The 20,277-nt window shown below is 39.0% G+C and overlaps 1 protein-coding gene across 1 annotated transcript in view; it reads left to right on the forward strand.

Annotated features, from left to right (window-relative positions):
* Window positions 1–20,277, forward strand: part of NPC1 (NPC intracellular cholesterol transporter 1) — a 34,792-nt gene that overhangs the window by 6,220 nt on the left and 8,295 nt on the right. The window contains exons 2-16 of the mRNA XM_081013072.1: window positions 3,234–3,356; window positions 3,770–3,876; window positions 4,914–5,089; window positions 6,052–6,219; window positions 6,980–7,229; window positions 10,034–10,110; window positions 10,596–10,966; window positions 12,356–12,582; window positions 13,580–13,680; window positions 14,500–14,602; window positions 15,251–15,440; window positions 16,030–16,212; window positions 18,454–18,568; window positions 19,527–19,654; window positions 19,742–19,882. Coding sequence (XP_080869198.1) covers window positions 3,234–3,356; window positions 3,770–3,876; window positions 4,914–5,089; window positions 6,052–6,219; window positions 6,980–7,229; window positions 10,034–10,110; window positions 10,596–10,966; window positions 12,356–12,582; window positions 13,580–13,680; window positions 14,500–14,602; window positions 15,251–15,440; window positions 16,030–16,212; window positions 18,454–18,568; window positions 19,527–19,654; window positions 19,742–19,882 — 2,460 coding nt within the window. The remainder of the gene's footprint in view (window positions 1–3,233; window positions 3,357–3,769; window positions 3,877–4,913; window positions 5,090–6,051; window positions 6,220–6,979; window positions 7,230–10,033; window positions 10,111–10,595; window positions 10,967–12,355; window positions 12,583–13,579; window positions 13,681–14,499; window positions 14,603–15,250; window positions 15,441–16,029; window positions 16,213–18,453; window positions 18,569–19,526; window positions 19,655–19,741; window positions 19,883–20,277) is intronic.

Here is a 20,277-nt window from a genome sequence, read left to right on the forward strand (position 1 = left end):
TAACCTGAGGTACCACTTTAGCTAATGGGGCTTCCCGCTGCTGCTGGTGCGCAATTACTGTTCCGAGGTACCACTGTAGTAATAAATGGGTAGGATTCAAATCAATTTAAATCACCAATGAGAAAAGGCTAATTTGAATGCTTCCTAAGTGACATGACCTTTGTAATGGCATTTGTCTAATTATATAACCAACACCTGCAAGTCTGTTCACCATCTTATCCTGACCCACTTATCTGGCCTGAATGGGAGAGGTGCTAATCAGAAGATAATATTCTGAATTTAGGGAACACAGAAAAGCCATATTCTCCTTTTAAGAATTGTAGTATTGAAGATTACAAGATGGTTTGAATATATGGGCTTGAGTGCGTTGACATCAACAGCCAAAAAAGAATTGTCTTCCTCTTTCCACACCTGGCCAGTTGGTTTGAAGAGCTGCAGCTCTGACATGAGGAGCAGAACCTGAGCTTTCCATGCTGCTAAGTCAAAACTTTTCCTAGCAACCAGCTGATCCATGCCTCAGACTTGGGCAGCAACACTCACTTAAGGCTAGTTCTGCAACAACGAACCATATGCCAAAGTAGATTCAGGGCATGTGTAAGGGAGTGGTGCTTCTCTCTTAACAGAAGTGGCAGTGCAGCCACTACTGAAAAAGCTGCCCTGGATGCAGTTTCCATTGATGTTTTTACTGTTACGACTGTAGTATTCCATTTTTATATTGTACAGTGTCTTGTTCCATTTTATAACTAAGGTTTATAAATAATTATAATAAATACATAAAATATGCTGTGCATATCCCTATTGATGCATAATCGTAAGCAATAGAGAACAGACATAATTCTACAAAATGTAGTTCCAAAAGTTCATTTTTGTAAGGGAACAAAGTCAAGGCTAAACAGAAATCTGGCAATCTGTCCTTGTAAGCCAAGTACATTACATACAACAAAACTGTTGGAAGTCTTTCCAAAAACAAGTGTGGAATCTAATCTTTAACCTCGTATGTGTAGGTCCCTCTATAGATGAAAAAAGCTTCCAGAAATTTATAAGTTTCAAAGTATTAATGACAAAAAACTCAGTTAAGCTTTTACTGTATTAAGATTACTAAAAGTATTACTCTTCAAGATACAATGCATGAAACCCTGCAAATGCAAATTCAAACAGAAAATAGAAAATTGATTGAAAATAACTATTATAAGCACCCCGTTATATGTATTGCATCAGTAAGATAACCAGTGCTTTTTTCTTAAAAAAACACAAAGTTTAGGGGTACTCTCATTTTCCTACTCATATCGAAATACTGCCCCTCAATGAGGCCAAACTTAGATTCACAAAATGTTTAGGGGTCTGCACACCCCTGTGTCTCCCCAGAAAGAAAGCAGTGAAGATAACTAATAGCAAAGTCTGCTAACAATATTTAGTACTAACATAACATTTCAAGAACAAGTACTTCCAATATTCGGCAAAAATCGGGGGTGGAAAGGAGCTGAAGCTGAAGGAAAAGTGGCTTGAATAAGGTTCCCAATGCCTGATAATATTTCAGCCAGGGACTTGGTACTTTATAAGCCCTCTAAACTTTATACAGTGTTGCTAGTCATTCTAGCTGTTGTTTCGAGTCGCATAGAAGAGAACACCAGTCTCTTGATGAGATAGGAGAAAGATGCCGATGACAGCACATTTCCTTTCAGCCCTGTGGATAAAGTGTTGTCACTAGACTGTCACATGATGCATGTGAGACATCAGAAGTCTTTGCCTTGCACATCTTTCTCTCCCTGCCTGTCTCATGCAAGTTTAGTGATTTTTCCGTATACCTTTCATCACAGAATTTAATACAGCCTGTATGTACACATCATTCTCATAAGACTGATATTTTAAAAAAGGGAATCCATTTGCAAGTTGATGAGGGAAAACTGGAATGATCACACTTTCATCATTAATTACCAGTTCAGAGAAGTTGCTGACTGAGCTTGCTTCGTAAAGGTTTACTTGGTTTGAGTCTACTAATGAGGAGCCTTTTTTCAGCCCAAAGGCCACATTTCTTTCTGAGCCAGAACAAAAGTGGACAGAGCACCAAATGTAAAACTATGTACAGTATGCTACTTTATATACATTTACACACACACACTTTAAAGCAAGAGGTGTTATCAGTCCAAGGGCACATTCCAGCTAGGAGGAAAACACTGGGTGTGAAGCAGAGCCAGTGAGGGGGGTGGCTGGAAAGAGAAGTGTGGAGGTCTGTATATGGTCTCTGGGACTGCAGAAACCAAGGAGTATTTTTGGCCCGAATGCTTTTGTGTAACCAAACACAATTCTGAAAGCCTCCCTCCCATGTAGCTCTGTGCTCTTGTCCCAGAGTATCCTATGTAAACCATATAAATGTTAGAAAATGGTTTCTTAGCCCTCTCTTTTTCTAGTGTTTGCTATCAAATAACTGTATTTATTTCATATAATTTATTTCGTTAGACGTGAAGGCTGCCAACAGGAAGTAATGAAGGCCATCAACTTGGATGGCTTTAAATGAGGATTGGACAAATTCATGGAGAATAAGAATATCAATGACTGCCGACCATTATGGATATGTTCTGCCTTCACTTTCAGAGGCAATATGCCTCAGAATGGTAGCTGCAGGATGTGGGGAGAGTAGACTTGGGCTCAGGTCCTGCTTTCTGACCTCATAGGCATCTGGTTGGCCACTGTGAGAACAGGATGCTGGACTAGATGTGCCTTTATTTTCAACCTGATTTAAAAGTGATTTGCATCCTAAGAACCTTTCTCTGAAACTGATAATGACTCCTTACCATTTATGCATATTTGTTGAATGTTTGACATCTGATATTTGACTGTAAGATCAGATCAAAGGTTCACCTAGTCCTACATTGCACAGTGGCCAACTAAATGCTCTTAGTGATTACAACGGTTCTTAGGGAATTTGTGTGTGCAAAAATTGACCAAGATCCACAAAATGGGACCACTAGTTCTGCACAGGGCTTTGAGCCTGTGTTACTGTAAGAGAAATCTCCATCATGTTGAAGGTTGTTCTGAGGTGATGTCACTTGAAAAGCATTGTGTTGGGATCTGGGAAAGCCCAGCCTGTTGATAAACTGAAATGCCTGTAGTTTGTGGGTATATTTAAAATGGTATTCTCATAAGCAGCCTCTGTTGGGACACTTTTAACATGCGCCTTGCAAGTGTGAAACCTATGGTCAACACAGTTAACATTCATTATTCTTCCTCTGTAGGTATTTTCAGACTCGTGTATCTGGTATGGCGAGTGTGAAGTTGCTTCTGGAGATAAAAGGTACAATTGTGAATATAAGGGTCCACCGTTGCCACTGCCGAAAGATGGCTATGATTTGGTACAGGTAAGTTTCTAGTGAATTATCATTTTACTGGAAAATAAGAACTTTAGTGGGGATGGGAAAGAAGAACTAAGCATATTTTTTCCTAAACTTAGCCTTTGTAGTTGGTATATGCATTTCTTAACTTGAATGTCTACTCTATAAGGATTACGATCATATCAAATCTACCAGTCTCTTCTTCTGTAATGTTATTACTAAGGAAGTATGAAATAGTAATTACTAATTTCACTATTGCAGTGATTCTAAGCCTGTTAGTAAGTAAGCTGTTGAAAACAGTGAGATATTTTCCAGGACAATTGTCTAAAGTTGAGTGTGTGACCCTTGCAGTAGACGAAAAAAATCACAGGCTACTTTATAATACTTGAATTTTAAATATTTATATATATATATATATATATATTTGATTTTCTCTTAAGGAACTCTGCCCAGGTTTTTTCTTTGAGAATGTTAGCCTTTGTTGTGATGTACAACAACTTCAGACTTTGAAAAACAACTTGGAGCTCCCGCTGCAGTTTCTTTCCAGGTATGTGGGAGCCACTTGTCTGGTTGTTGCTTGTGGTATTTGCCCCCCTGCTCCCGCTTCTCAATAAACTATGGTAGACATTTACTTGTCTAGGAAATATAATGGGAAAATATATATCTACAAATGCCTTTATTACAATGTCTGTCTTCATCCAACAAGTGCTCCAGAAGTTGCTCTGCTCATTCTCTGATGGTGGAATGCTACCAGAGAGATGCATTTTAGTAGACAACTTTCTAGAAAGGTTGGTCAAATAAATGTATATAAATATTAAGCATTTTAATTATTTTTATTCTGCTTAATAATATCTCCAGACCTCTTTCCAATAAAAGAGAACTATCTGAAGAGTCTCTGTGATGCTTTCCTCATATTTGTTTATAGTTCATATTTTCTTCAGCTTTTATTGGGGCAACAGTACTAAAATTTAAATACAGTGGACCCTCTGGATACTAACTTAATACATCCTGGGGATCCGTACTTACCCTGAAAAGTCCATATCTGGAGGCGCTGCTTCTGCGGACACACGCAGCACGATAGAGCACTTCTCCGCGCATGCGCACATGGCAAAACCCGGAAGTATACACTTCTGGGTTTGCTGCATTTGTAACTCGAAATTACGTTACCCGAAGGTAATGTAACCCGAGGTAGCACTGTAAATGGTGGTTTCTGAATCTTGGGCTGCAAGCCTACACATTCTTATATGGGAGTATTCCTATAGTAGAACTGACCTCTGAGCATGCATGCGTCAGATTGGACTGTATGTCTCATTTGATTTCACTGCTGTGCTGCTTACGTAGTTTCATTTCTTTCCTCCAGATGAAATGCTGTGAACTTTTCTGTACTCAATATTGCTGTAGCCCTTGCTGATCATTCTTAGAACTACACATTTCAGGAGTGCATTATTAATTTAAGCTTTGATATCTGGACCGTAAGAACTGTTTGTTGTTCTTGAAGACAAATGCTACATTCTGAAAATTCCTGCATTTTGTGTGCACATACTGGATAAAGGAATAAATGTTTAATAATTACTCTCTCTTCAGGTGCCCATCATGTTTTTATAATTTTGTAAACCTGTTCTGCGAACTAACCTGCAGTCCTCATCAGTCTGAATTTCTCAATGTAACAAATACAACTTCATATATTGATCCAATTACAAAAGAGAAGAAAACCAATGTCGCTGAACTGGAGTATTACATTGGAGAAAAATTTGCTAACGGTAAGCGAGGCAAAATAGTTGTGTATCATTTATTTTTGTTAGAAGATTTTATAAAAGCAGTTATTTGCGTGTATTCTCATGTGTAAATGAACTGTGTGGTTCATCTGCAAGTCAGAAGTTGAGTAGTATGATAAAGAGAGCTGTGTGTATATGTGCCATTGAAGTTAGAAAAATGGGATCCAGCATTAATCCTATTTGCAAGGCTAATTCAGGAGACTATAATCTTACAGTTCATTTCCCCCAAAGAATATTAAATCTGGCAATTCTTTTGTTCTCCAGTGCCCCATAAAGTAGCAGGGTAGTATTTCTCATCTGCCCTGTCCATTTCTGTTGGCAACCTTCCACTAATGCATGTTGATGCCCTCCTCCTGGGCTCCCACAAGGTTTCCGGTGCTCATAAAATCAGAGGAGTGTCCTTAGTCTCCTAGGCAATAGAGCAGTTTCCTCCTTTCCTGTTTGAGGCAACTGCTGGGCTTGGACACACCCAGCTACCTTTGCAACCAAATTGTCACATCCTCCGTGTACATTTCAGTTTCCACAGCAAGCAGAAGACAGATTCCTTTGCTGCTGCTGCTGCTGCTGCTGCTGCTGCTGCTGCTGCTGCTGTTTGCCCCAGATCCTCTCACAGCACTGGGGTTGAGTTATCTTGCCCTCACCTTTTCAGAGGCAGAAATGGCACTCTTGTCTTCTGTAAAGGCTAGTGCAAAGGACAAGAGATCCCTCCTGCATGCTTTGCAATTAGTGGAAAACTATTCAGAGAATCCACTGGTGAGCTAATGAGAAGATTTGTGAAGCCTAGATTAATCTTGGACTGTGTCAAAACCTTTTGTCTTCAAGCGTTTCTTCTGTTATAAATTCAGAATTGCTTTATTTCAGATGCTGAGCCAGCTTAGTAAATTCTTATTTGTATCATTACTGTATTATCAGCATTGTCTTTTTCTTTATTGTAATGATACTTCTAGCTATGTATAATGCATGTAAAGATGTGGAGGCACCATCAAGCAATGTTAAAGCGCTGGGACTATTGTGTGGAAAAGATGTTAGGGAATGCAATGCAACCAACTGGATTCAGTACATGCTCAACAAGGATAATGGTCAGACTCCTTTCAACATGATTCCAATATTTTCGGGTAGGAAACAAATGTTTTAAATAAACTTTTCCTTATTGACTATTAGTAGCAAGTGTCTTGAACTTGAGCCACAAATACATACTGAATTTGGACCATCCCCCTAGGCAACGCAGGATTAACTACTGGGCTAATAAGGCTATGGCTTTAGGTGTATGTGCATATAATTTCATATATACATAAAAATGTAAGGCTGTAATCATGCACTGCAGTTTAAAAGAGTGCTGATACATACTTCTAAAAGGGAGGAGATGCTGTGAGGTCACTTTGGCTTATCTTCCTCACAATGTTTTTTTCTGTCAGCATGTGTAGAAGAAATATTAGATAGGAAATGTCACTGTTGTCTTTTTCTGCATCTGCCGAAGACCACCTTCTTCCAATCAGCCTTTTAAGTTGATATCTTTTCCAGAGTGCATCTGCATTGCAGTTCTTTGAAAGATGTTTTATCGCTTGTTGTTTGCTGCCCTGGGCTCCTTTGGGCAGAAGGTGGGGTGGGTTAAATGCAATAAATACATCTGTAACTTGTGGCAATTTTGAATGGTTTTAAATCCTGGAAGATTTTACTTCTATGGGCCTTGGATCAAATGGTAAACTTGCTTACACTAGTGAACAAAAATTTTTTCTAATAGTTTGGCAACCTTAAAAGTTGAAGTTGCCAAACGGAAACTATTATCGGTTTACGTTGGTTTTAATTTGTCATAGATTATATCTACAATTTTAGTATTTGGGTATTTTTTGAGTGTGATAACTTTTCTCTTGTTAGATGTTTCTATCCATGGGATGACTCCTATGAACAATGCCACCAAAGGCTGTAATGAGTCCATGGATGATGTCACTGGGCCTTGCAGTTGTCAGGATTGCTCTATTGTCTGTGGTCCCAAACCACAACCCCCTCCACCTCCTGTACCTTGGCTTTTGCTTGGTTTGGATGCCATGTATGTCATCATGTGGATCTCCTACACAGGATTTTTGCTTGTGTTTTTTGCAGCAGTTTTTGGAGTTTGGTGTTACAGGTAAATAGCTCCCTTTTTAAACAGCATTGAAAATTAAGTGTTGGAGTTGTTCATAAACTGTTAAATAATCCCACTGTTTACTAAAGGTAGAATCCAGTGGGACTTTAACTTTTTCTTTTATTCTGCAGCCCTCACCCCACCCCGGTTCAATCTGCTGTAGAGAGTGAAGCCATGTTGTGTGACAATGAACAGCTTGCACATAGACAGCATTTAGAACATCCCCATACTGCAGTAATGCTTTGTTTTTGCTTAGTGTGCAGTTAACTGAACAGCCACTAGCATTCTCTGTGCTTTAAGGAACTATCTAGGACAAGTATAGCATACCTGTATATTTATACATTTTACACCTACACTGAGTACTGTATATATTGTCAGACTTGGTGGCATAGCAAGATGAGGAGAGTGCTTGTAATATGTCAGACTTACCTTGAGATTTCTTTTGCACCTGATGTTGACTTAAAATAAATCCTGGGTGCTGCTCAGTGTGGCTGCTGCACTGTGTATCTTCAGCTGCATCGTTTTTATCTCTGAAACTACAGAGGCAGCAGAAAATCTGTCAGTGTAAACAACTGCCCTATGAGCTGTTCATAGTCATGGGATTCACCCTCCCTGATTGCTCAGTTTTAAAGAGACAGGGAAGGGGGAAATCAAAAAACCCCACAATGTATTTAACTCTCAAATTAATTTTTGTTTGTTTACAAATGGTCTCATAGAACCCTTGTCTGTGCCTGACAATTGCACCATTGTAGCTTGGTACAATGAAACTGTTTGTATGAAATTGTACCACACGGAAGCCTCTGGCCAATCTAGTCTGTGCAAACTCTGATTCAGTAGTTCAGTTTTGCTGAGAAAGAGGAAGTGTTTTTGAGAATTTAAATGAGGTCACTAGGAACCTATAATACATTAGCTGGTGAGGGAGATAACTCCTTAAAATGTGTTGAAACCAAACATTGTGCTCTAAAACAAAGTGATTGTGATTGTAGTGCTTCCCAACTAGAAGGTAGTAAAAAAAGCTTGGTGTGCTTATTTTACAAGATGCTTATCAAGGAGAATAACAGGAAGATGTAGCACAATAGAAGGCGATAATAATTCTATTGTTAGAAGGGATGATTAATATCAGCATGCGTAATAATGATGATTCTGTGACCTAGTTTGCATGTCATCTTAAGGCATAGTTTAAAATGAACTATGGTTTAAAGTAAACATGCACTTAGCTCTTTCCTTCAGTGCATCAGTGACAACAAAGAAACCAGAGATTGACTTTGTCCATTATGTGCGAAGCAATGTCTTGTAGCTTATTTCCCATCAAACTATGGTAATAAGCCAAGGCTTGTTCATATGTAATGTTTCTTGCTTGGCTCACTGAAGAGGGGAGCAGGGGAGTAGCAAAGTACACTGTTCATTCACATTGAACCATTGCTTCAATTAAACCATGGTTTAATGTGACATGTGAAAATGGCCAAATGTAGTAAGGTTCATAAAATGTATATGTCTTAGTGCCTGCACTCTGTTGATGGCTTTGTAAACTTGTATTCTACACAAACCTGAAGAGCTTAGGAGATATGTGTAAGACGGTTACAGTGAAACCTCGGTTTTTGAACGTAATCCGTTCCGGAAGACCGTTTGACTTCCGAATTGTTTGAAAACCGAAGCTCAAAAGGCGGAAAAAATTGAGAAAAATACAGTGATACCTCCGCAGAAGCCGTTTGAGTTCCAAGGTGCATTCCAAAACGGAAGCATTTACTTCCAGGTTTTCAGTGTTTGAGTTCCGAAACGTTCATCAACAGAAACATTCGAAACGCGAGGTACCACTGTGTAGGGCAGAATTAAGTAGTATTCAACAGAATAAACTGGTAACGTTTTCCTGGATTCTAACTTTTTTAGGGAAGAGATAGTGGGGATTGTTATGTGATTGAGTAGCAAGATAAATAGCAGGTTGGGGAGAAGGCTAGACTGAATATCTCTTCCTGACGCACATGCTAGTGGTGTTAAGAGCATTCAAGTGATCCTCACCTGCAGCCACAAGTGGTACATTCAGGTAAGATTTTATTCAACACAATTAAATAATATGCCTTTTCCTGACTTTACTACTTTGGGTAAGGATCACTTGAATACTCTCAAGAACCCTAGCATTTGTGTCAGGGAGACATGTTTAGTCTCGCTTTCTCCCAATATGCTATTTTATTTTAATTGTCAATAGACTCATTGCATGAGGTGCCTGATAAAGAAATACTTACTGAAGGAGATTTTACCACTCCAGACAGCAGTATTAAAATGTTGAACCTACAACACTTTCCCTTGAAAGGTACAGTCCAGGAAAAGCTTTGCCAGTAGATTCTGATGAATCATGTAGATCACCTGTTTACTAGAACATTTACTAGTACATGATGATTTTGAGGTTTCCGAATAAATATTCTCTAACTTGAAGCAAAGAGACTGCTGTAACTCTGCAATGATCCAGTGAGAGAGAGAATGGCACTACGTTGAAGAAGAGGAATTAATGTCAAATATGGCAATGCAGTTACCTGCCACAGAAATGGCTAGTGATTGATGCTGGATTTTCCCCAGGCACTATTCAAATACTTTAGCCACCACAGAGTAGCTCAGCGCAAGTACTTGTAATTGATGTAATGAAGACCTAGCTTCCAAAAATTCTCTAATAACAGGAATAAAAATTCTATAATAACAGTTTCTGTATTTTCTTTGCAAACTGTAACCTAGAGTGTCTTGAATCACATTATTAAATAAAATAGAACTGAGAATCCAATCCTGAGTGCTCTTGTTCATGCTCATCTCTTTTACAGGAAGAGACACTTTGTTTCTGAATACACACCTATTGACAGCAACATTGCCTATTCTGTTAACTTACGCCAGAATACTGGTAAGTTCTAGAAAGTAATGATAGAGCATTTGTGTGTGTTCCTCTTTAAGAACGTTGGTTATAATATATTAAATTACATGCTGGGTTTGTTGTAAAACAATATGTCCTGAATTTTTTCCTTGCACGCCATTTCTCTCTCTCTCTCTCACTTTCAGTAATAAAAAAGGAACTTAATAATATGAATTACTAGTTTTTAAAATAAATATCCTAGACTACACACAACTCTTCTTCACGGTACTCCCACACGCATTATGCTGGTGTACTTCCTGATTTCTGCATTCAGTGGCTGAATTATGCCCTATTTTATATGGAGTCGGGCTTAATAATGTCATAGTCCTCTTTTTCATTCTCTACAATTTTGTTCCTGTTCCTAAATTAAACAGAAAAACCTGGAAGCCCTAATTAATAGTAATTGTTGGTTAGGTATATGGGTTGTGTTGGAAATGGATATCTTATTTACTCTGGATGTGCTCTTGTTCTTGCAGGAGAAGCTACCTGGTGTGAAAGGCTGGGTGAAAGGTTTGAGAACGTGTTAAGAGTCACATTCACATCATGGGGGGCTTTCTGTGTTCGAAACCCAAGACCTGTTGTGCTCTTTTCCCTGGCTTTTATTGCCATGTGCTCCTCAGGCCTGATGTTTGTCAAAGTAACAACAAATCCTATAGACCTCTGGTCATCCCCAAACAGTGAAGCTCGCAAAGAGAAGGAATATTTTGATACTCACTTTGGACCTTTCTTCCGTACTGAACAACTTATTATCCAAGCTCCAAACACCAAGCCAGAAATCTATTCTCCATATCCATCAGGAGCAGATATTCCTTTCGGGCCTCCACTAACTAAAGATATCTTGCATCAGGTAATACAGACGGCAGCCCTTTGTATGCTCAGTGGATGCAAGGGTGCAAGTTGGAAAACTGAAATACAAAGGGGTTTGGGGGGGATGCCTTTGATTGGCAGTTACCAATAATTTCAGGGAAGCTTCTGTTCAGATACTTAAGCCCTGTGTAAGCCCTTGAAACCTCTACTATTTCAGGGATAGGTGCCTGCCAGCATAATACAATCAGAATTGTGTGCCATTCAAGAATTGAATCTGGTACTGCTACTTGTAGTTATAGCTTAGCGGTTCCAGGTAGCTGTGTCCAACTTGACTATGATTGCCCTAAAAAACCCTGAGGCACATAATGACACTGGTGTAGATGTAGCCATGGTTTATCACTCCAAATGAATTAAGTCTCCCACCAGACTCGCATGCTCCTAACTCCTTTTCCGATGATGCCTCAATAAGGGGATTGGAAGTCTCCATATCTGCTTTCGATTAACTACAGTTTATCATGTCATCTGAACCCTCAACTTTGATTACTCTTTACTGTGGTTAGTTGAATCAAGCTAGCTTCATAAATTCTGGTTTTGAAGTTGGCTTGTTTCTCAACTAATCATAGTTACTCTTAACCTCAGTTTGTCAATTTTTGGATGACACTGCATGTAGTGGTTAATCTGAAATAGAAAGAAAAGCTTTCACATTCTAACTTGCAGCCTTTGCCAGGGGGAGAGGTAGGAGTTTACAAGCCCAAGGCTCACTGCAGCTTGTTCTTGTAATACAAACTGTGGTTTAGAGCAAGCATCCATCCTATTAGGCCTAGGGGGACATTTGAAAATCTAAACTGCAGAGGGTGTACCACAAAGCACCCATTTCACAGAGGAACTGTCAATGCTTAGTACCGCTCCCCCACAAGCAAAACTTTTACACCACCCAAAAACAACACAAAAAGACAATTCTCCCCAAACTGGAAACCACCCAAGCAAAACAACCAAATAAGCCCCCAAAACCACAATTTTTAAAAAATTAGGAGTGGCAGAGAGCCTGTCTTAGTGGGTGTCTGAGGCCGCTATGCTTGGGAACTCCAGGCTTAGAGTTATGTCTGAACTAGCCTATTGTAGAATTAACAGTTGCTGTATGTTAAAGTATAATAGAGAATTCTGTATTTATGTCCTACCCTTCCACTGTAAATCAATGCTCTGGGTAGCTTACAGCATAAATGCATAATAAAATAAAATAAAACCATACATTCTAAGCAGTACTATGAAATCTGTATTTTTGTCATCTAATCTCCTTTAGACTGTACAGTTTGAGCCACAGTTGGTTAGCTTTATCCACCATATCTTAAAGGTTGTTTGATGCATGGACGTAAGAAAAGTTCTGTTCTGCTGCTATGACACTTAAGTTCTTCCTTTCTTATCCTTTCAGGTGCTAGACTTGCAGAATGCTATTGAAAACATAACTGCTTCTTATAAAAATGACACCGTAATGCTGAAGGACATCTGCCTGGCTCCTCTTGCTCCCTCCAACAACAACTGTACTATTTTAAGTGTACTCAATTATTTCCAGAACAGTCATTCTGTCCTAGATCACAGTATTGGTGATGAATTTTTTGTCTACGCTGACTACCACTCTCACCTCTTGTACTGTGTCCGGTAAGCACAGTGATATTTCACATATATACTTGTAGCTTGTCAAAATCGCTTTTGAATATCTGTTTGGCAGACTGACTTTCATTTCCTTCTTTGGTCTACATGCTTCTTGGATAGTTTGCTTGATACAGGGATTGTAGAATACATTTTAAGTAAAACTAAAAAGGAGCTGTTGACTTGGTTTGGAGAAAGCGTCATTCATACACCATGCTTTGTGTCTAGGATCAGGATACCAAGCCCCACCACTGCTTTGGAGCCTGGACAGAATTCCTTGAAAACTGATGAACTCTGGATTAATATAAGCCAGTGCCTGGGGTGGAGATTGAGCTTGCTCCCTAGTTTCTGTTCCTGGTTTCATAAAATTTGCTTTATGAAGGCTTGAACAATTGGCTGAATTGGGCTGATCTTTGTACTCGTAAAGTTCTCACACCTTATTGCTATACTTACATGATTGGAAATAGGATTACTTACTTTGTTGGAAATTGCCTCAGAGTAGGTAAGTAAGGAAGGGTGGTCTAAACCACAGAGCCTAGGGCTTGCCGATCAGAAGGTTGGCGGTTCGAATCCCCGGAATGGGATGAGCTCCTGTTGCTTGGTCCCAGTTTGAAAGCATGTGAAAGTGCAAGTAGATAAATAGGTACCGCTCCGGCGGGAAGGTAAATGGCGTTTCCGTGCGCTGCTCTGGTTCGCCAGAAGTGGCTTAGTCATGCTGGCCATATGACCCGGAAGCTGTATGCCGGCTCCCTCGGCCAGTAAAGCGAGATGAGCGTCGCAACCCCAGAGTTGTCCATGACTAAGACCTAATGGTCCCTTTACCTTTACCTTTAAGTAGAGAATATACATGATTGAGGTGTTAAGGGAGAAAATGAGATGGAGTCAAGGAAACTTGAAGGGCATTCCAAAGTAAATGCCCTTCACTTCAAAATATGATCTACTGTAATATTGTAACAAGCAGTGTTCTACTTGGATAACTGTCAACAACTGTATATGAATTTCACAGAGCTCCAGCCTCTTTGAATGACACAACCTTGCTTCACGATCCGTGTTTGGGAACATTTGGTGGCCCTGTGTTTCCTTGGTTGGTGATGGGAGGATATGATGGTAGGTGTGAAGGATCAAAACAGGTGTGGAAGCCTTGCTGAAATGAAGGTGTAGCCTCCACATCCATTTGTTGTGATTCTCAGTCTCTTTTCAGGACTGTTAAGGTAATACAGCCAGCTTAGTATCCAGCCTATAGCCTACACTTATATCAGCTATGAAATACACACTGCATCTCAAATCCTGGCAAAACCTTACCACTGCCATGTGGTGTTTCCATGCCATGTGGGGAAATATTCATGGTGAGGAATAGAGTGACTTGCACACAACAAAGTGTATTTTCTTGTTTAGCAGGAATTAGTAAGATAGTGTAGTATTTAGTCTGGATGGAAAACCAATTTTCTGGTGAATACTATTTAATTTCAGTGCACTGGTTGACAGCCAGTGTGTGAGCTAGTATTCTTTTACTTTATTCAGCAAGGAAGACTCAAGCATACATACCTAAAAGCAATTGTAACACTTTGCATGGGTGGGGGAGGAGAGATGATGGAGGACAATGGTGTGTGGAGCGGGGGGGAGACTAGTAGTTGGGCCCCCTAAACCTGGTGGAAAGTTTCATTGAGATTGGTTGCATTTACGTCTGTGTAAATCGGCTTAGGTTAGCACTAATGACACTATTTCTGCTAGTAAATAAAATGGGTCTTACTTAGTGAAGTAGCATGAAGTGAATATGGAAGACGCTTTATAACAGGATTAGACAACATGTTGCTTGTCATATGTTGTTGGACTCTAGTTCCCATCATTCCTTGGTTATGCTAGCTATAATCTTCTATAATCCTTAAAATAGTTCCTTATGTATTTTATCTTTTTTTTAATGCCTAGGTGAAAATTACAATAATGCTACAGCCCTTGTGATCACATTTCCCGTCAAGAATTACTACAACGACACAGAAAAGCTAATGAAAGCACAGGCTTGGGAAAAGGAGTAAGTCTTTCTAATTGAGGCTTAACTGAAACATTGCATGTAAAATTCTTATACTGGAGATGAGTCAGTTGCCTGCCCAAGAGAATCTGGCAAGGTCTACTTCACAATTTTTTAAACAAACAACAAGCTATTTGTGTAACTCAGAAATGAACATGTTATAGACAAACTGCTAGTGTTTTATCTGACATAACTTTTAGTTAGTGTAACCTTGGAGCTGCACAGTTTCCCTATGCAAGCATAAGATGCTGAAGACTGCGTCAGAAGTTTGTTCATATCCTTCTTTTCATGATACAGATCCTTCCAAGGTGGCTTATAAGTAACATTAAACTACATCTTAAACCCACAATAATATAAAAAGTCAAGGGTGTCCCCATAGAACACCCTTTGGAGGCGGTAACAGAACATCCAGCTGAAGCAGGCTGTGAGGCAGCCTTTACTTCTGTCCTTCACATTTCACATTTTCTTAAAAGTATGAATTGAGCCCAAGGATAACCTAGGACATCTGGGAAGCATGTAATGATCAAGATAAAGTAGAATGTTGGGTCTAGTCCAAAAGTACAACTAACATTAAAAAAAATTGGAGGCCTATGTGAATAATGTGAGAAATTTTCTGACATTCTAAGAACCCATTGATTTGTTGTCTTTCAGGTTCATCTCTTTTGTGAAAAACTATAACAACTCAAATTTAACAATTTCTTTCTCTGCTGAGCGTAGCATTGAAGATGAAATAGACCGGGAAAGCTACGGTGATGTTGCTACTGTTGTAATTAGCTACGCAGTAATGTTTGTGTATATCTCTATAGCTCTGGGACACATCAAGAGTGCTGCTAGATTCTTGGTATGTATCTTTAATGGTTTAAAAGCAAGTCTACAACAAATAAAAGTGGGCTGAAACATTTATTATATATTTGACTACTATTATGCTCATCTGTGTGTGTTTTTACTCTTATAAGGGGAATTCCATTAGCTTCAAACCATGGTTTTTTTAAAAATGCTTTGTCGTGTAATATGGTATATGAAAAATTTAACAGAAATTGGCAGCTCAGTGCAACTGTTTTGTGTTGACTGAGTTGGTTGCAGGTTCCTTCCCTTTTTCAAAGTACCAAAAGGAAATATTTTATTCAACCTCAGAATCATTCTCTCACTAATCCAGCAAAGGACATTTCTTTATACAGTATATCACTGGCTGGATTAGGTGCTGTGGGTGTACACTGAAGTTTTAATGATATTTTGATGCTAGTTTTCAGCACTGGGTGGTTTCTAATAGGATACACATTCCTATTCTGGCTCTTTTTATGCAAGACTAGACCTAGATTTTGATGCGATGTAGTTTTATTAAGCTACAATTGTACTTGAAAAACATTTATAATTGGTACCAATCAGGTATTTTAAATATAATTGTTGTGATTTCTTTCTTCTTTTGCTAGGTGGATTCAAAAATTTCCTTGGGCGTTGCAGGCATTCTGATTGTACTGAGTTCAGTTGTATGTTCTCTGGGCATCTTCAGCTATTTTGGAGTTCCCTTAACATTGATTGTTATTGAAGTCATTCCATTTTTAGTGTTGGCAGTTGGAGTGGACAACATTTTCATTATTGTCCAGACATTTCAGGTATTTTTGTGATTCCTCGCTACCCTAGTGTGTAATGAATAAGCTCCTAATATAAGTTGAATATGAATATACAAGTGGGATCAGTGGCCCATTTAGGCCAGTAGTGTACTTCTAAATTGTGATCAGATAGGAAGCTACTTTAAACTGAATGAGACCATTGGTCTCCTTAGCTCAGTTTTGTGCATACTGACTGCCACTAGCTCTCCAGGTGTACAAACATAAGTCTTTCTTAGTCCTACTTGGAAATACCAGGAATCTAGCATGGGATCATCCCATCCAGAGAATGTGGTCTACCACTGAGCCATGGCCCCTTGATGCAAGAGGTGTTGATATCATTTGGTTCTGTTGTATTACATGTGGTGTTGATTTTGAAATCCTGTTCAAGTGATTTTGTGAGATGTTGAGTATTAATGAGTTCAACAACAAAAAATGAAAGTGCTCCCATATTAGAGTTATGTTTACTGGGAATCTTACTTGAAAAAGTAAAAAGACTTGGCATATAATATGCTAGAGAACAAGTGTCCTTACTGGGAAATTGGTTGGGAATAAACAAAAATACTTGGAGCACTTGAGAAACGATATACATTGCCTTTCATTAGGTGCTGGAGAACAGTACAGCTGTTTGAGAATATCTACCTTTTATTATGATTTTGCAAATAAACCCTTGCGTTACTAGCCCACACAATATATTTATAGCACCCTGACACAACCTGCTCTCCTTTAATTTCCCTGCCAGCTTGCTTAACGTCATGGTTATCCAGATGGACGGCTCTTTACAAGCGTGTCCTGGCATCTTTGTACTAAACTGCTGTTATATCTCATGCTTTTACGCAAATATGTAGTGCTGCTGCATTTGGAACACTGTGTACAGATTTAGTACCCTAGATCTAGAAAAGGGCAACCCAAATGATCAAAGTGTTGGAGTGTCTTCCATTCAAAGAGAGGCTGAAATCTGTTTAGTTTAGGGTGGAAGATGACTCTGAAAGGGAATGTGACAAACTGTAAAATCAAACATGTGCAAAGAAGTTTTTCTTTCACATAAAGCTGTAACTCTGTAGTTATTGAATGGTGATATATTTTAGATAGGCAATAGAAAGTACTGTATCACATAATATAACTTGCGGAATTCACTGCCACAGTATATAACTGCTGCTGGTGTGGCTAGCTTTTTAAAAGGGGATTAGACAAATTTATGGAGGATAACCATATTGATGCTTATATGGCAACTTTGTGTTAAGGGATAGTTTGACACTGAATACTACTTGCTAGGGAGCAACAGCAAGAGATGGCATCACCTTCTTATCCTGCTTGTGGATTTTTTGGAGGGAAATGGTAGGCCACATGCAGGATAATGGACTAGGAGGATCTTTTGGTCTGATCCAAAATAAGCTAATGTTTTATTCATATTCATGTCTGAAATTCATAGAATAGTAGAGTTTTTCTTCCCAGTGGGGCATGAACTGTCAAACCTCTGTAGGATGGATATTTTTGCGGGGAGGGGGTAGTGTTGGGTGTTGGTCCTCTTTTCTTTCCCGCCCTTTGCAGGCTTTTTCTGTAATGGGAGGGGAAATTGTCCTGGCATGCCCTTGGAACTCTCTCCCTGTTTTCTGTCTCCATTGTCAAAGCCCTGGTAAAGAACCACCAGCAGCAGTAGACGCTTCCTTTGCTCCTGTGAGGAGGCCTCCATGCTTGGACCTCCCTTTTGGAGATGGATTTCTCTCTCTTTGTGGACAGGGACATTCACACAATCCTTTTAAAAACATGTTTTATTGATTTTTCAGAAAGAGAGAGAATACACCAACAATATCATTCAGTTTATCCCCTACCATCGCTCCTCCAAACCCTAACAGAACTTGAATATACCCCAAAGATTCACACAATCCTATTGCCCCTGTGCTGCCTTCAGAGGACTAAGTGTAAGAGGGCCTTACACTTGAAATTCTGGTTGTACTATACAAAGAATAAAGAGATAGGTTTTGTTTTCATCTAGTGGCCATGGAACAAAGAAGTGACTAGAAATGGGAAAAGGAGAACCAGAAAATTCATATATGCTCATTTTCTATAGTGACTGTGTGAAATGATCACTGTTCTGGGATAAGGAGAATTGAGTGGGCAAGACTGATGTACATTCTAGGAAACATTAGCTGTGTATTTATATTTCCTTGAATACAAATGTTTGGATCATAGATCCAAGGAGAACTTTCTCTAGATCTGATTTCTAACAAATGAATACTATTTCAGAGAGATGAACGCCTTCAAGGTGAAACTCTAGATAAGCAGATCGGCCGAATCCTTGGAGATGTGGCTCCTAGTATGTTCCTGTCATCATTTTCAGAGACAGTGGCCTTTTTATTGGGTAAGGATTTTTAGTTTGTAATTTTTTTTTGTTTCAATATACCATATTTTTCCATGTCTAGGATGATGTTTTTGTATTATAAATAATTTTTTACAATTGTGGGTCATCTTATACACGGATAGTGAAGGGGGGGGGCAATTGGTGGCAGCCGTTGCAGGAGATTGGCAGCAGCGATTGTGCTGGCGATTGGCTGCTGCTGTGGCAGCGATTGTCGTCAATCCCCTCCCCCCAAAAAGTTCAGCAGCTCTGGGCAAGCTCCCCCCATTTCCTTAATTTGGAGTTTGAAAAAATAGGAGTCGTCTTATACATGGGGGCGTGTTATACACGGAAAAATACAGTATGTTGCACTCTGTTCATCCTCATCACTTGCAGGGTTCATATAAATGCATACTCTGCTTAACTGGAACATGTATGGTCTATTAAGCCTTTATTTCTAATGGCTCTATTCCACGTTGTGCAGTGGAACTTCTGTCACAGAAGTGGGGAGTGCTGGTGGAAATGATCACACACAAGATTTGTATCAGGGATTCTGAAAGTTACTAAAAGCAAAAAAAGCAAAACCATTATACAGCTTATCATCCCATTTTTTTGTTATTTTTTTACATTGTGCTAAATTCTAGCTGGTAATGTTAAATTTGTCTTCTACCCAATGTATTGCTGGCAGCTAGGGAAGAAAAGGGTCATCGTGTAGAACAAAATGATAAAGCAACATTTATTCTGTGGTTGCTTGTGAAATTATGGCATCTACTGAAATTATCTTGCATGAGATTGTATTCACCCTTGCAAGCACCTGCTGCTATGCATGCTGCCTGTGGTATTGAGAGATGATCTTCTGTCATCTTTTTGTAGAAGTCTTAATCATGCACTGTTAATTTGACATCCAGGGATTAAAATAAACTTTGCACTTCTTCATATTGAGAGAGACAGTGCAATACTTCTATTTCTGTCTTTCTTTTAGGATCTTTGTCCACTATGCCTGCTGTTCGTACTTTCTCCCTATTTGCTGCAGTGGCCGTATTTATTGACTTTCTCCTTCAAATTACTTGCTTTGTAAGCCTCTTGGGCTTGGATATTAAGCGCCAAGAGGTAAGCCTGCTACAATACATTCAATGTTTGTTTTGAGTAATTTAATTGCTACTTCAGCTTATTTCATTTTGGCATTTTGTTTTTCAGAAAAATCGATACGATATTCTGTGTTGTATCAAAGGTGGTGAAGAGATCAATAGTGTTCAGCACTCTGAAAGTGTGTTGTTTTTATTCTTCAAAAATATATATTCTCCATTTCTTCTTAAGGATTGGATGAGACCAATTGTGGTATGTGGACATTCATGTTTGAGACTGGCTAAAAGTCTTTTTTCATTTGGGGGGGGGTGTACTTTTATGTTAACTTTATCAATCAAAATGCAACAGTTGAGTCTTTTAACTGTTCATCGATACTTTGTGAAGATTCTTCTCCCTACTATCATTGATGTTTTTCAGGATTTCTTAAGTTATTTGATAGTTTGAATGAAATAGTGGTAGTCTGTAAGCTCTAATTGTTACTTCCACCACATTGCCAATGCAGTATGGCATACTTTTTATTCTGGAGTTCTTGTAATTAATATATTAGATGTTATCTACCATATTTTTCCATGTATAAGACTAGGTTTTTTTCCTAAAAAATAATGTCAAAAATTAGGGGGCGTCTTATACATGGATACATCTCCCCC

The sequence above is a fragment of the Podarcis pityusensis genome, assembly GCF_964106645.2.
Source record: "Podarcis pityusensis genome assembly, chromosome: 7".
Classification (NCBI taxonomy): Eukaryota; Metazoa; Chordata; class Lepidosauria; order Squamata; family Lacertidae; genus Podarcis; species Podarcis pityusensis.